Source organism: Canis aureus, chromosome 17, assembly GCF_053574225.1.
Source record: "Canis aureus isolate CA01 chromosome 17, VMU_Caureus_v.1.0, whole genome shotgun sequence".
NCBI lineage: Eukaryota > Metazoa > Chordata > Mammalia > Carnivora > Canidae > Canis > Canis aureus.
Window position 1 is genome coordinate 14782280 of NC_135627.1, and position 16985 is coordinate 14799264.

A 16985-nucleotide genomic window follows, 5' to 3' on the forward strand; every position below is an offset into this window, starting at 1 on the left:
GTTTGCACGTGAAAGACATGCTCAAAGAGGGTCCTATACTACATATCTAAGAATTAGCTAATTCTGGGGGGGCAATCCCTCCAAAATCAATAAGGCCCCAGATGTCAAAGCATGAAATATAAAAACTAGCAAACATGGTTATTATAATAACCCACCTAGCTCTACCTTGGTCTTACATTGCTCTTGATGGTATTCCTCTTACCTGCCTAGACCATAGTCATATATACACAGTATTAGCACAGTCTAGAGATTAAGAGGTATGGTCCTACAGTACACTCATCTTGATGAGCATGGAGTAATGTATAGAATTGTTGAATTATTATATTGTACATCTGAAACTAATATAACACTGCATGTTAAGCATACCTGCATAAAAAAATAACAACAATGTACTTGCTATTCTCAGCTCAAAGAGAAAGAGAGAGAGAGAGAGAGAGATGATTCTGAAATCAGATACACCTGAATTAAAATATCTTGCTACTCCACCAATGATTAATTCTGCAACCATGGACAAGTCACTTAACATTCCTGATCCTCATTTTCTTACCTGTACAATGAATATGATAATAGTACCTACTTAATGCATGTACTTACATAATAAAGCACTTAGCCTAAAGCAACATAAGCAATTAAAACATGTCAGCAATAATTACTATTTCTTCACCCTCTGATTTCCCCCAAAGTGTACTGCATGTGATCGATATGTACTAGACACTCAATAAATGTATGTTGAAGTTCACTAAACCAACAAAGAAATGAATGAAAAAAATCGATGAACAATCTTTGACTGATCATAGAAATGCAACACTTTTCATATATGTAGTTAGAATAATTGGCAGCCCAGAACTTGGAAGTGAAGCCTGGATTTGAAGTCTAGTTTTACAGTTTAATCATGTGTCTGTAAAACAGGTTGGAGATTCTATTGGTAGGCTCTCCAATACCCATCACGCCTTCCCTTGTTGAAAGGCCCTTGATTTTGTTCTGCTATCAACTCATAACTTGGGGGGGGGGGGGAGGATCAGCCTATCCCCATCTTGGGACAAATCATGGAGGTCCCATTCCCATTGCCATTGACTGGATCAGGGATGGGAACGTGATCCTTTCTGCTCTAAATATCATCCCTCTGGCCAAGAAATTTTGCCTGAACAGCTGCAGCCTCCATGCAACCAACATGAGGGAGGCAGCCTATGGGCCAAGTCAACAAGTTTAAGGTGGCAGAGTAAAATAAAGGTGTGAAAAAACACCTGAGTCCTCAGTAAAATAAAAACACCTAACATTTAATGAATACTTACTATGTTTCGGGTATTCCTCTAAACGTCTTTATTACCTCATGTGATCCTCAACACTAACACCAAGGAGGAATGTTTTTATCATTGTTTTACAGATTGAGAAACTGAGGCCTATAGAATTCTTGTAATCTATGCAAGGTCACATAGCATTAAGGGCTAGAGTCAGGAATTAAACTCACAGTTGGGCACCAAAACTTATGTTCTTTGCCTCTTTGCTTTATTGGATTTGGAAATGCTATCAAGACAGAATCAACCAATTCTCTCTGGGCTTGTTGCAAGATTTAAAATGTCTTACTATTAAGCCAATTGCAATTTGACTTTTTGTTAAAAGCAGCTGATGGCATCCTGATAAATATACTCCAATTCTTCATCTGTAAAGTGGGGATACTTCTACAAGCCTGGCGGGGGCGGGGGGCAGGTGTTGCTGTTTGTAACAGAGTGCAATAAGTGATCTTCTGCATCACCTCCTATTGCCAGTCGTCCCCTCCGTCACAGCTTTCCATTAGCTCACTGAACTTCTTCCAAGACCCGGGCCCAGCTCAGGTGCTTTGCGTACGTTTAGATTTCCCCCAGAGCAAACATGCATATCCTCCTAAAATGGAAGTGACCAGGGACACCTCACATATGAAAACCAGCTCATTGCTAAGCAAAGTTACTCTGCTGATAGATCTTTATTATAACGCGAACTCCTGATTCTAGATTTTATTTTCTCTTCTAATGCAACTTTTTGCTCTCTCTGTAATTAGCTTCAAAGGCAAGTATGTAGAGAACAGCTCAGTGGATTATCGCATGCTAAATCAGCTTAAAGGAAGGAGGTACATCCTCAGCTCACTTTCAGGACATATGAGCTGAAAGCCATAATTTATAGCTGTCATATGAAAATAATGATAAAGTCATGAATACAAAATTAAAAATAACAATTTTAGGATCGCTTCCTCAAAGGGGTAAAGCATGGGGGGGGGACATTTATACGTTGATCTGTGTCAAATCCCTGGTGAAAAAAAAGGTTTCCTCGTGTTCTAAGGAGAAAACCTTAAGCATTTTGATAAGCTTTTCATAATAGATTATGTCCCGCTTTAAAGGAAACTGTTCATTACTCTAACAAGTTGGAGAACTGAATGTATATTTTACATATTTTTCAAATGCATCTTTGTCATTCTTAATTTTTGAAACTCTCTGTAAAAGCTGAATTATATATTCATTGCATTTCCAAAATCCAACTCCCTTTCCTTTTCCATTCTATATCAAAATGCTTCTCACCATCAATGTAAATTTAAATTTGTATAGTACTTTATATTTTACAAAGTGCTTTTACTGTCATTTCCTTAAGCCTCCAACAAGTCCAAAAAAGGAAGACAGGACACATATTCTTATCCAAATTGTCCAATAAATTAGTAAATTTATTTATGCTTGTTTTCTTTCAGTCCTTCATTTATTCAGCCAACATTTGTTTGACAGCCTTTATGACCAGGCACTACTCCATGCATTGAGGATGCAGAAAGGAACAAAATAGTCACTATCATCAGGAAAATTACATGTTGGCAGGAAGGCCACACAATAAACAAGTAAATGAGTTCATGAAGAAGCCTAGATTCAAACCATGGTTGCTTAATCACAAATGTAGATGCTCCCTGGTCCAAATAAGCGCACCCAAAAGTTCTCTTTGCCATGAATTTTGGCAGTTTGATTTCTTGGACTCAAATCTCTTTGGGTTTCCAAAAGCTCCTGGATTTTTCTTACTCCTCTGAAGAAATTCAGTGGACAACCATCAAAGCAGCACTTAAAAACCAGTGCATTCAGAGCACTGTTGCAGATAATTAGGAAGATTATTCCTTATCCCCCTCCCCCAAAACAAAACAATTATGGATTTAAAAATTGACTTAAAAAAGAAACACACACAGCTATAGATGTTTCTGAGCATTCACTTATGTGATCCTCATTACTGACTGTTGGAAGAAGTCATCTAGAGGACAGGACCAATGGCTGACCTGCCACGAGCTAGACCCAGCCAATTGGAGGCTTCTCTCTGCTGGTCCCCTGTCTTTGGAAGGCATTCTCTGTCTACACCCCCACACTAGGAGCTATCTTGAGGACACAGCCTTGAGATAGTAAGATGTTGAGACCACCTGGACTGAACTTAGTTAAGGCTCCTATATAAACTCTTAAGACTGGCAGGCAGGTACAGAGAGCTACTCACCTTGGGGCCACCAGAGACAAGCCCCCGATGGAAGTTCCCTTGCCTATCAAACCTGCCACCTACCAGTCTGGAGTAGCTACCTCTCCCTTGAGTCTTTCTTTGCCCTCCATGGGCAAAGGTGTTTCAGATTTCATTCAGGGAGCTCCCAAGGTCTCAAACCAACACTAACCCCCAAAATAGGAATGTTTTTATCACTGTCTTATGGATAAGAAAAACGAGGCCTGGAGAACTTACTCGCTTCATGCCAGGTCACATCATAGGTAAGAGGTTCAGGATTTAAGCCCACAGTTGGGTTTCAGAACATATGTTCTTTGCTTCTTTCTTTTACTGGATCTGGAAAATGCGACTGAGGCAGGATTTGCCAATGCTAAGGCTTTCTTCTACCTGGAAAAACACACTCACATAAAATTTTAAAGTCCAAATTAATGCCCTGCAAGAGTCTACTCATTTAGTTATTAGCAGTTGTCAGACTACACAGGCTTTCCATGGGACTGCATTTCAAATGACTCCCCTCTGCCTGTTTTCCACCTCACAGCACTCACTAGTAGGTTAACTTCTTCCATGTATCATTAGTAATTCATGACTTATTTGTGAAGGTGTGAAGACAGCACTACTACAGACCCAATACAATGAATATCTTATTAGGAAGAAATTAACAAATGAATTGTTGCCAATCAATAGGTGTTCAAGAGAAAATTACAATGATAGTAAAGTCTAAATAATTTATACACAATATTGATTTTTTCATTACATTAATTATTCTTTATAGCACACATAGGGAACTTGGAGAATAAAACTTTCAAAGCAAAGAAATTTATCTGCGGTGGTGCTGTAGGCTTAAGTCTGAATTTAAAAGACAAAAAATGGGCCATGAGAGCTGACAAATATTTTTAGATTAAATACACATTGGATAATAAATTTGACAGCTCCAGTGTACCTGAGTTCCTTCATGTTGTCCAGCGTTTTTATACACAATACTTTTGATATTTATTTATCAAGATAAGTATTGATAGAACTGTTTCTTAATAGAAACATTAGAAATAGAACTACTTATTAATCCACCTCTTTCATCGAGTGTTCAGAAGGCAGAATGACAAACTCGATGAAGCTATATGGGAAAGAAAACCTCTAACTCAAAAAAAAAAAAAACAAAAAAAAAAAAACCTCTAACTCCTTTCCTGGAATCTTTTAAGTTAACTGGACTTAAATTCAGTTGAATGCAGTTATTAGCTCTTTCATAGCCAGCAGATTACAATTCCTAAGGCAATTTTATCATTGTACTTGCATACAGAGAGGCAAGGGCCTGATGATGACCCTCATGTTTACACATCACACAATGGGGTCCCAGGAAACAAAACAAAGGAGTGATGTGTGTAAAGGCAGCTGTGAAAAAGAGGATAGAGGTAGGTAAGTTCTTTATTGTTGATGTTGTTCCCAACAATGCAAAATTCCATCCTGTGGATGAAAGAAATGAACTTGGGGAGGAGCACCTGGGTGGCTCAATCGGGTAAGCATCTGACTTTGGCTCAGGTCGTGATCTCAAGGTCCTGGGATCGAGCCCTGCATCAAGCCCCAAAATGGGCTCTATGTTCAGCTGGGAGTTTGCTTCTCCCTCTTCCTCTGCCCTCCCCCCTACTCACATGCTCATGCTCCTTCTCACTCTCTCTCAAATGAACAAAATCTTTTTTAAAAAAAAATTTTAAAAAGAAATGAACTCAACACATATGCACCAAGTTCAATAGAGGTACTAGGAACAGATATTGCATTGAATATTGTTTTTGTCACCTACAGATGCATATATTGAATAGTGTTTTACTCAAGACATTTTGACCTTGGAATTAGAGCCGTGACTTGACAGTTCTTACTCGAGTTTTCTTAGCTATCAACTTCAACTCTTTCTCAGTATCTAATGTTAAGATTCCACCTTCCTAATGTTTTGCAGAGAGTTGCACATATGTATGGCATCAAGTGTATCATATCTTCCCCAAAATAAATACAGAAATAGTGTTTCAGAAGCCTTAAAATTAAAACCAAAAACATTAAAATAGCTTCAAATGTGATACATTTTTTTCTTTCCTCACCTTTTACCTTCAGAGACTGATGCCACATTAATATTACTTTTAACATTCTTAATGTTCTTAGAAGAAAACCTAAGCAGCAGGAAGCATCTCATTGCACAAGTATGCTTTTGCAAACTACAGCCAGTTTTGCAAACTATTTTGTCATGTCTTAACTAATACTGCTATATGACTTCAAATTTATAAATACTATGCACAGATATAAAATGTGTGTTGTCCACCTTGCATCATAACACAGATATGATTTTCCAAATTTGTTACCATTACCAGCTGATGATGGGGTACTACAGTGACAAAACACCCAAATTTAGCATCATATCTACTATTCAGTGAGAAGTCACTTGTCTATGGTGACTGCTCCTCTGCTGAATGTCCTTTGCTATAGTCCCCACTCTTCAGGTGCAGACTAATGGTCCATAGAGAAAACATGTGGTAAGGGTACTAAAAGAATGGATATGTGTACTTGGTCTTATTTGTAGAACTGAATGGGACATTCCTAAGATGGATTAGAAGAAATTTCAAACTATTTAAAGGCACTGTGCAAGTTATTTTCCATTTTGATCCCACCCACCACCACCACCCCAAACCCACATCCATTCTCCACCTTTCTCCGCCCTGGTAAAGCACATGCAGTGTATCACGGAGCTCTCTTCTCATTTAGCTTCCATGTGGATTCAGCCAGTGGAAGACCATGGAAAGAGCAGGACAGGTGCGAAGAGAAAGTGATCGAGAGATTTCTTCCCCACCCATCCTCTCTGTCTCAGCTTCCATATTTGGAAGGGGCTGCTTTCTGCAAGCAGCTCCTATGGGGAAGCCCTTCCTACCTCTGAGGCTGGAGCTCCTGTCAGGCCCCAGTGGGCAATGGATGGTGACAACATGTTTTTTTTTCCCCTCTGCCACTTCTGACTCAGAGGAGATAACAATTTCCCATTGTTAGTAGCGACAAGGAGCCCGGGGTCCAGTGTTGGCCCGTAACCAGTCTATATCTCTGTAACAGTCCCTTCGCAATCCCAGAGTGTGCCTCTGTCTGCTGCCAGGACTCTGACTAATACAGCTCCTTGTGATGCAGAAGATCATGTGAGTAAATAAAAGAACACCACCAGCACACCAGCCCTCCAAGGCAGAGAGCCGCCTAGATGGTGGATTACTCCCCATAAATGCACTAATGAGACAAACCATTGCATACAAGATAGATTGCTGACCTCCACTTTCAATATTCTTTCTGATTTCTGATTTTTAGGGTTTCATTCTTCACCTTAACTACTTTGTCCTTCTTCTCTCCCTGCTCTGTAGCATCTTGTTAATTTACACTTCAGGTTATCAGTGCCTGTTCTCTCTTTCCAAAACATGTCCCCTTGTTTTTCCCTGTACTATGCAGATCTTTCCTTCTGACTTCCACACACAGGTCAAGTCATCACCTATATATGTTTAAAGTCACGTGTACTGTTCTCCCTAGGTCTATGTGTTCGCTTTTTAAGCAAACCTATAAAATTCTACGAGTTCATGATTAATTAGAGTTCACAAAATATAGAAGCTATCATCCAGGCTCACAGTTATACATCTACAACCTCGATTCTTTTGGAAGAAATAGTCTGTAAAATCTGACAGATAAATGTGGAGGCCAGCAAGGAGGTTAGCATGTCTATCCTCTTATGTTTACAAAGAAACAAGAATGCAGGGGTAACCATGAACACACGGCATTAAATGCAAGGTTCTGACAACAAATGGCATAGTACTTACCAATAAAAGCATGGTAAGATATTAATAATTGCAATGAACTGCAAATATTTATGTGCCCACAGGCAACTAATTCAATTTCACTGCAGGATTGCTCCATTTATGAATTTAATTGTGTGTGTTTAAACATTTTTGCTGCTGTTTCATTAATTTCCCATAAAAAAGAAACAAAATGATATGCTAAAGAAAGAATGCATGCAGTTTCCATTCACCAGCATGAGAAGTTCCAGCTTCAAAAAGGACAGTACACAGGTTATCACTCATTTTATTTTCACGCACACCAGCATGGATGTGTAAGACAAGCCCATGAGAAGAAAATAATGGCTAACTCTTAACATGTGTCAGGCTCTGCTCAAAATGTGCCGCACGTACTATTAGCACTCACCAGGAGAAGTACCACTTTCCTCCCATTTTCCAAAGAAGGAAATCAAACTACAGGACAGATACAGACTTATTCAGGGTTATATGGGAAGAAGAGGTTGAGCCAGGGAGGTGGGTGGGCTAAATGGGGGATGGACATTCAGGAGGGCATTTGTTGGGATGAGCACGGGGCGTTAAACGTAAGCGATGAATCACTAAATTCTACTCCTGAAAGTCACACTACACTATATGTTAACTAACTTGAATTTAAATTTATAAAAAAGAAAGACTTGTATATTCTAAGTTAAAAAAAAAAAATCCAGCTCATTTGACATCACAGCCCATGCTCATAAACACCGCCCTAATCACACTGGCAAAGTGGAACATCAGCAGGATTTCCAGTGATTTTCAGTGGCTGGTAAATTTGTCACTGATTCTTCCAATTTCCCTTGAAGACTTTTTTCCTAATTCAGGATCTCCTTCCGATGCTCTTCAATAACACAGTCTCCAACCACAACCACTTCAACCATCTGATCTCAACCAATAGTTAGCCAGTCCACACTGTTTATACTTTTCTCAGCCTCCCAACCTTCATCTAAGAGCCCATGCTCTCTGGTTAGGCTGATTTTTTTTTTCCTAACATAAGAATGAATGAGACTAACCTCATGCCTCCATGAATTCCTAATTCCTAGCCTACTGTCTTGAAGGAGAACCCTCCTAGAATGGTCCAATAAGCCCTAGTCTCTGTCCCTACTTTTACTCCTCCTCTAGAGAATCAAGGCAGTTGACATATTGCTAATTATGGAAGGCAATTACTAATAATTAGAATTTTCACCTGAAATAAGAGAGAGATGCTATAAAACATTTGATCAGGGGTGCCTGGGTGGCTCAGTAGGTTAAGCATCTGCCTTTGGCTCAAGTCATGATCCCAGGTCCTGGGATCAAACCACTGGTCGGGCTCCTTGCTCAGCAGGGAGCCTGCTTCTCCCTCTCCTGCTCCCCCTGCTTGTGTTCTCTCTCTCTCTCTTCCTCTCTCTCACTCCGTCTCTTTGTCAAACAAATAAAAATAAAATCTAGGAAAAAAAACATTTAAAAATAAAGCATTTGATCATTCCATGAAGAACACAATCTGGTCAAGTTATGCTGATATTTTTACAAGGGAATCTAGATAGATAGATTTTTAGCTGACATGTATTGAGAATCTTTTATAGCTCAGTCTCTGTGCTTGGGAACTTTATATGTGTTTTACAGAGCAACTGTATATGCTAGAGGAGATATAGACAAATAACACTAAGTTAACTGTTCAGTACACTTTGCAACACATAGTTAAATGCTCAGCTATAATTAAAATAAAGTTATATTAACCAATTAAAATCAATAGAGAATTTATATATGATACCCATAATTTAACAAACTCAAAAACAAGATAATTGATTACTAGGAAATAATTTGGGTTCCCCATTTAATTGTTTTCATACTAAACCTATTTCTTGGCCCAATAATTTATTTCATGAGTCTTAAAATCACATTAAGATTTGGAAGTCTCAATTAAACCTGTTTAATTCATTATCAAGCAAAAGTAACTTTCAAATGCCATAAGCTTCTGACTGTCCTTTGTCAAGATGAGATGATAATAATTAGCTTTTGGAATAATAATGTTAAGAGTCTAAGATTAAGCAAATCTAGATTGTTAGTGGCTAAATTTACCTAGCTTCCAATTCATACATGAGCATTGCTATTTCTCTAAAAACAAATCAACCTTTGCCAACATCCCAAGGTAACCAGCAAGAAAAAGGCAGAAAAACAAATCATCGATCACCATTTACCAGTTCCAGTTTTATCTTCACAACTCAAAAAAAAAAAAATGGCATAGGTTTAATTCAACCTCCTTCTGATTTATAGCAAATATTGGTGGTTTGGATCAGAAGCAATACTTTCAGAGACTCCGTAATGAACCTATAAGTGGATATGGCATATAGACAGAACAATTTCTTATCTCCTTAGTTTCACACAGCACACAAACCTGATGGTGAAAATTAACCTCCTTTGCAGTTCAACATTTCTAATTAGAAGAGACATCAAAAAGATTATGCTTTAGAAAGCAGTATGGCCATAATATTCTAGACAGCCTGAAACAGAGCTCTGCAACCTCCTTATAGCCTTATAGCCTTATAGCCTGCTGTCTAAAGGAAAAAGCAATAACCAGATGATGTTTCAAAGCAGTGATGGCTTTTGCTGGCAAGTTGTGTTGTATTTTCTCATCTTATCTTTTTATACTTATTATTAAGAAGCGATGCCCTGGTACACAAGACTTATCCACTGCTTTTAGCCCTGATTGTGTATAAGAGTCTAAACCATAAGACCATGCTTTACCAAAAGTTTCCTTGGTAGAAATATTTACAACTGTTTCAGAATTGAGTAGTTCATTTGTAATCCTTTTTGGGTTTGTTTGTTTTGTTTTGTTTTGGTCTTGGTTTGTTTTCTCTGCATGGGGCAGGAAAGGGGGCAAAGAAAGAGACCCTGAATTCAGCTTAGATGAGAACACAGGACTTTAAAAAAGAAGGCCATACAAGTTCAGCCCTTCCTCAAGGAGGAACTGCTTTCACAAAATCAGTGGTTGATCAGCCACATTTAAAGTTTTCATTGCTAAGGAGTACACCACTGCACAAAAAAGGTCACTATCATTGTAGACAGCTATAAATTTTTCTTTAAAGATTTTATTTATTTATTTATTTATTTATTTATTTATTTATTTATTTATTTGAGAGAGAGAGAGAGCAGGAGCAGGAGGAGAGACAGAGGGACTAGGCAGACTCCCTGCTGAGCAGGGAGCCAATGTGGGGCTTGATCCCACTACCCTGAGATCATGACCTGAGCTAAAGGCAGATGCTTAACTGAGACACCCAGGTGCTCTAGACAACTACAAGTTTTATGAAGTTCTTTCTTACTCTGAGTTGAAAGATACCACTGGTATCCCATGTATCCTAGTTCTATCCTTTGAAGGAATACCAAGCAAGCTTCACCATCCTTTGAGTACTGGAGGCAATTTTTATGTCTCTCTTTATTTTTCCCACCTGCATATTAAATACTTCAAATACTTCAAATACATATTAAATACTTCAAATTATTAAATATTAATATATTAAATACTTCAAATTAAATCCTTCAAATTATTCCTCATATGATATGGTTTCTACTGCTGCAAGTAAACTGGAGCTGTAGCTTGACTTAAAAATGTTCCGACATGATAGGGCACCTGGGTGGCTCAGTTGGTTGAGCATCTGCCTTTGGCTCATGTCATGATCTCCAGGTTCTGGGATCCAGCCCCATGTCAGTCTCCCTGCTCAGCAGGGAGTCTGCTTCTCCCTCTGCCTCCCTCCACCACTGCTTGTGCTCACTCTTTCTCTCAAATAAAAAATAAATAAAATCTTCTTTTTAAAAATGTTCCTACATGCAAGTAGGCAAAAGAGAAATCTGAAAGTTTATTTTTTTATTGACTTACACCTGTAATTGACACAACTGGAAAGACTATCCAGAACCAAATGGTTCATGGGGGAGCTATACCTACGTGAGCTCCCCTTTCGTATCATACACACACACACACACACACACACACACCAGTCCCATGGGTGGTTCTGTGATACCAGGTGGGTCTGAAAACCTCTTCGCCCTGGCCACATGGACTAACAGAAAGAATAATCACAAGTTCCAAGCTGGACTAATCAGAGTCACTCTCCAAGTTTTTAAATTGGAACATGGAGAAGGCTCGCTATCCGCTTAGCTGCATAACTCTTAGATATGACAGCCATTTACCCATTTAAAGGAATAAGCCAATTTGATGAGGTCAATATACAAAGGAGTATGGGGAGAAAGACCTCAAACCTCCAATTCCAGTCATTCTTGGAACCAACTCTACCCTTATGTTTCCTGTGGTCTGGTGATTAAGCCAATAATTCCCACCCCCCTCGCCCCCAGCTGAATTGAGTTTGAGTTAGATTTGTATCATTTGCAATACAGAGGATCCTATCTACTACAATATTCATAAGATTCCAACTAGCCTAACAGGACCGAGAGAAAGCAGGTCATAAAAGGGAAAAAAATCACTACCCCACCCTACAAAAGATGTGAATAGAATCTCTCTCCAGCAGTGAGGCACCTGGATGGCTCAGCTGGTTGAGTGGTGAACTCTTGGTTTTGACTCAGATCATGATCTTATGGGTTCTGGGATCAAGCCTTATGTGGGGCTCTGTGCTCAGCATGTAGTCTGCTGGAGATTCTGTCCTTCTGCCTTTCCCCCCACGCACTTTTGCTCTCTATGTCTCTAAATAAATCATAAAAAAGAATCTCTTTCCAGCATTATTTAAGAATGACGGTGATACCTCCAAAAAAGAGCGAAGTCTTTCTGCCCTAATCGCCTAAGCTCCATAGGACTGACACTGTTCAAAACTATATTCCTAGAACTATCACAGTACCTGGCACATGTTAAGTGGTTGAAACACCCTCCACTATAATTGTCATAGTACAAAAAAAAAAAAATTCATAAGTACACAGAAAAAAAATAGGTAAAACATCAAATATAACTTCCTAAAATGAAGATTCAAGTTCCCTAAGGAAACCTTAGACATGTCATTTCACCTTCTTAGGATTAAATTGCCCTTTTGCCATATATATGATTCAATTACCTCTTTGGTCTTTTTTTAACCATAAAGTGCTATGACTCTATTCATACCAACAATGGTAAATAATAGTCTTCTAAAAACCTGAACATGTAGATAAAAGAAGGAAACACAGTAATAAAGAAGGCAGCACAAGAATAATCCAAAAGAATAGCCCACCCAAAAGATAGTTTTGGGGAGAAGCAAAAGAAAAAGAATGAGAGGAAATCACCAGTGATGGGATCGAAGAGGTCATTCCCATGTGGCACCTTGCGATTTGCTTCCTATTTTACTCCAATCAATCTCTGTGGTCAAAAAGCCCTCTGTGTTGGCCCCAAACTGCCAGCCCCAGGACCTTGTCCCTTCCCGGGTCCATACATTCCATATGATGGCTCCTTCACCTAAACCATGCATCTCCTTTCAGCACTGGCTTCCCACTTCTGTCTCTGGTCCTCGAAATTCCCACTTGCTCACACCACTCCGGACAGGTTGGGATTTTGTTTGTTTGTTTCGTCACCAACAGAATATATACCCAATTATATTGTGTGCCTTACGTCCCTGTTTCCCATCCTGTCCCCTACCTTGACTGATGCCCAAATGTCCATAAAATTTTCCACTGATTTCTCAGGTTTGGAACTTTGGATTCGGTCCTGACGCCTGTAATCACAAAATAGCATCTCTATAAAATAAGGTGACCCATTTACAATGAGCTGCTCTAAGGAACTGACCTCAGATCCTTTCATGAAAGAAGGCCTTGATTCGGGAAAACAGTGTTATTACAACTAACAACTGATGTTAAGTATTACTAAATACCCATGCATTACACTATGCATAGATACTGCACTAAGCATTTTGCACACATTTGTTCATTTTGTTCTCACGATACCTCTATTAGAGAAGCACTAATTTCCACCTATGCTTCAAAGGTGAAGAATCTGAGGCTCAGAAGGAGTAACTTACTCCCGGTTACATAGCTAGTAAGGGCCACTCTTGGTTGCACACAAGAGCCATATCCATCTGAATCTGGAATCCTTGCTCTTGCTCACTACCTGACTTACAGAGGCACTGATCCCTGTGACAAATGGGGAGGCAGACCTTCAAGGAGGCCAAAAGCAAAGAGACCAGGGAACTAAAATCAACATGCTCTACTTCTCGATTTTGCTTAGAGTCAGCCCTATTTGAAGAACCTTGTTCCTATTATGTAGCAATAGATTATCTGCCATTTTGCATTGTGGAAATGTACCCTCCATTATCCAGGCTAATCTGGTTGACTTCAGAATGCTATACACAGGCATTCCAATGACACACCACTAATTCAATCTTCTCTGTGAGGAAGATGCTACTGGACATCCCTTCAACTTTTTCCCTACAACTTTCAATGCAGGGTGCCTCACATAACCCACAACCCTTCTCTCCTACAATGCCTAGAGCAAAAGAAGTAATTTAGAATACCAGGAAGGAGACAGAGGGTAAAGAAGGAAAAAGAATTAAAAGAGTGGTGACCGACCCCCGCCCCCCCAAAAAGCCTACTATGAAAATTGGAAATTAAAAATTAAAAAAAAAAAAAGCAACCCAGTGCAGGATGATCATCTGATAACTTGTGATTCAGAGAGAAATAAATGTCCATGGTCCACCACTAAACAGAGAAAAGCATCTTACTGTGCAACAGAAACTGTACGTTCAAATAACCACAGAAGAATTTTCCTACATCACAGAGTAGAGAAATACTGAGTATCTCCTATAGGAGTGAGATCTTATTGCTATAATCCATGTAGCAGAAGGCCTATAGCAGAGGCAGCATCTCATCACGAAGCAAAAATCCAATCACTTTCAGGTTCCAGAATCTCTAGTTCTTCCAAAACTCCTCCTCTATCCATTGAGACTCTTACAGATATTGGTGGAATTGAATGCCAATCCCTACTGAAGAGTCATCCGATGTTTCTATGTGATAATCAAAGTCTCTAGTTTTACTGAAATGGAAGCTGAGAATCGGACTAGCAAACTCCTTTGGATCGGTCAGTAATTAATACGTAAAGGTCTAAGTACTGAAAGTACAATCCGGGGTAAAATGCAGCATAGATGATTGTCTCTCATTTGTTAGGAAGTTTGAAAGTAATAACTAATTGAAAATTTGTTTTAAGCTAAAAGAGAGGGGCAAGACCTAAAACATTTCATTTTTAAAAGTAAAAGGTCCTAAAAATATGCTTAAGGAGGGAGCCTCATGCCTTCATTCCATGTCCAACCAGCTTCCTATTCTAACCAATTTCCATTACCCAGGGAAAAGAGCAGGGAGGAGAGAAAGTATTTGAAAAACTGCCAGAGTAAAAAATCCCATAATGAAATTTTGCTCATTCTTGGAGAAATGAAGTAGAATTAGATGCTTCAGCGGTGGTGAATTTCAGAATCTGGGTAGCTTCCAGTAAATGAAGTTTTTCCATAATGTCAAATGCAAAAGCTATCTGATATCAACATATTGAGCTTGAGTTTTTAAATTCCTATTTCCTTACACCAAATTGTTTGAAACCTTTGAGATAAAAACTTCAATAAACTAGTGTTCCAAGCTTTTAATATTTTAGTCCCTTGAGCAAGCATGTCAGATTAATCTTCAAATTGCAATGGGCAGAAAGAACATTCAACCAAATTCTTAAGCCCATGCCTCTCTCAAAGGATGTTAATAATGTAAGCAGTTTCATTGGCTATTAAGATTTCAAACTTTCCTAATTCTCAGCACTATTACTATTTAAAAGCAGGGGGTATGGGGGAGAGAAAGCCATCTACCCTGAAAGGGAGGGATTTTACTTATTTTATCTTTGTATCCAGGTAGCACTTAGCACCTTGCCAGGCACACACAGTAGGCATCTAACAAGTACCTCTAGAATGTGTTGATGGATTGGACTGGGAGGGGGGGTGCGGGGGATGGAAATCTTGCTGAGAACAGCATGAGTCCAAATCCTGGCACCGCTCGGCAACAAAGACCATCTCCAGAATTAGGGTTATCGAGGTACAGCAGGAATTTGGAAGCGTGTCTTCAAAGACACATCAAGAGGATTGTTTCCGGAGCTGGCGAGGAGCCACCCAAGAGCCACTTGCAGAGGGAGCAGACTCGTCTCCGGCTTCTCAGCACGCCTGCAAGTCTCCTGCCCTGCCTGTCTAAGCCCAGTGCCTCCAGCCTTCCACCGGGTTTGAACTGGGTTTCCACTCCCACAATTTAGGCATGAGATCCGACCTCGCTAGTCTAACCCGGGCCTCCTCTCCGAGCCACGGTCGATGGGAGGCCGCGCCGTCCCGGGCGCCAGGAAAAACACACGCGACTGCCCGGGACACCTCCGGCGGCGGCGGCGAGGAGCAAGGGGAGGGAGGGGGCAGGGAGCCCAGCCGGGGCGCTTCCAGAGCTTTCTCACCCCACTCCCAAAGCCTCGGCCCCAGCCGCTGGAAGGCTCGGAGGGGGGGGGGGCGCACCCGCGCGCTCCGGCGGCGCAGGGCCGCCCTGGGTCGGGAGCGAGGGGTGGGGGGGCGGGGGGGGGCGGCAGGCGGCGCGGGGCGCCCGGCCGGTACCTGGTGTGGCTGTGGTTGCGGGGACAGTCCTTCTTCTCCATGATGGCCGGCACGCAGTTGGTGAGCTCCGTCCAGTCGGCGTGCAGCCCGCAGCTCCAGCCGGTGGAGAAGCGGGAGAAAAGCCACGTCTCCTTCTTGCCGGGCCGGTGGCAGGTGCACTTCTTCTGGCCCGCTTTGCAGCTACACGGCTGCTCCAGCCGGATGTTCTTCACCAGGTGGCGGCCGAACGTGGTGCCCCCGGTCTTCTGGATGTGCAGGAACACGATCACGTCGCGCCCTTTGATGTTGAAATCCACGAAGCGGGTCAGGTCCTTCAGGCTGAAGTTGAAGCGCGGCTCGAGGCGGGGCAGGGAGCCGTTCTCGGGGGCCTCGGAGTCCGGCTCCTCCTCCTCCTCGTCGTCGTCGTCCTCCTCCGGCTCCCCGAGCTCCCCGTCCTCGTCCTCCGGCGCCGCGGCCCCCCGAGGGCCCTCGGGCGGCCCCCGGGGGGGCGGGGGCAGCTGGGGCCGCCGCTCCCCCTGCTCCGGCGGCGCCTGTGCCCGGCGGGCGGGACCCGGGGCGGCGGGCGGGCCGGCCTCGTCCGCGCGCGGCTGCTCCCCGAAGTTGGCGCAGGAGCTGGTGCAGGAGGGGGACACGTACTGGTACATGATGACCACGAAGAGGAGAGTGAGCACCGGCGTCAGCAGCCACTTGTTGAACCTTTCATCCATGGTCCCGCTCTCAGGCCGGCAGGCGAGGCGGCGGCGGCGGCGGCGCGGACTGGCGCCCGCTCGGAAGTTTCGGGGACTCCGGGGCGCGGCTCGGAGCCCGCCGCTCCTCCATGCCCCTGACGCCGGCGCGTGCGGCTGGCTGGCGGCCCCGCGGCACTCCGGCGCTCCGGGGCTGGCCGCGCCAGGGCCTGCGAGCCGAGCGGCGAGGCGGGCGCCGGCGCGCGCGGCTGCGGCTCCGGCTCCGGCTGCGGCTCCGGCTCCGGCTGCGGCTGCGGCTGCGGCTCCGGCTGCGGCGCGGGGCGCCCTGCGCTCCCGGGGGCGCCCGGCGTGGCCCGCTCCCCGCTCCCCGCTCCCGCCCGGCGCGGCGCGCGCGCTCAGGCCACGCGGGGCATCCCGTCGCCGGCGCT

The 16985-nt window shown here is 42.5% G+C and overlaps 1 protein-coding gene across 3 annotated transcripts in view; it reads right to left on the reverse strand.

Annotated features, from left to right (window-relative positions):
* The window catches only part of HS6ST3 (heparan sulfate 6-O-sulfotransferase 3), a 631204-nt gene extending 614486 nt beyond the window's left edge, over nucleotides 1–16718 (reverse strand). For all 3 annotated transcript variants that reach the window (XM_077855164.1, XM_077855163.1, XM_077855162.1), the window contains exon 1: nucleotides 15872–16718. In XM_077855164.1, the coding sequence (XP_077711290.1) occupies nucleotides 15872–16578 (707 nt within the window). In that variant the 5' untranslated portion in view covers nucleotides 16579–16718. The remainder of the gene's footprint in view (nucleotides 1–15871) is intronic.
* Nucleotides 16719–16985: the final 267 nt, after the last annotated feature.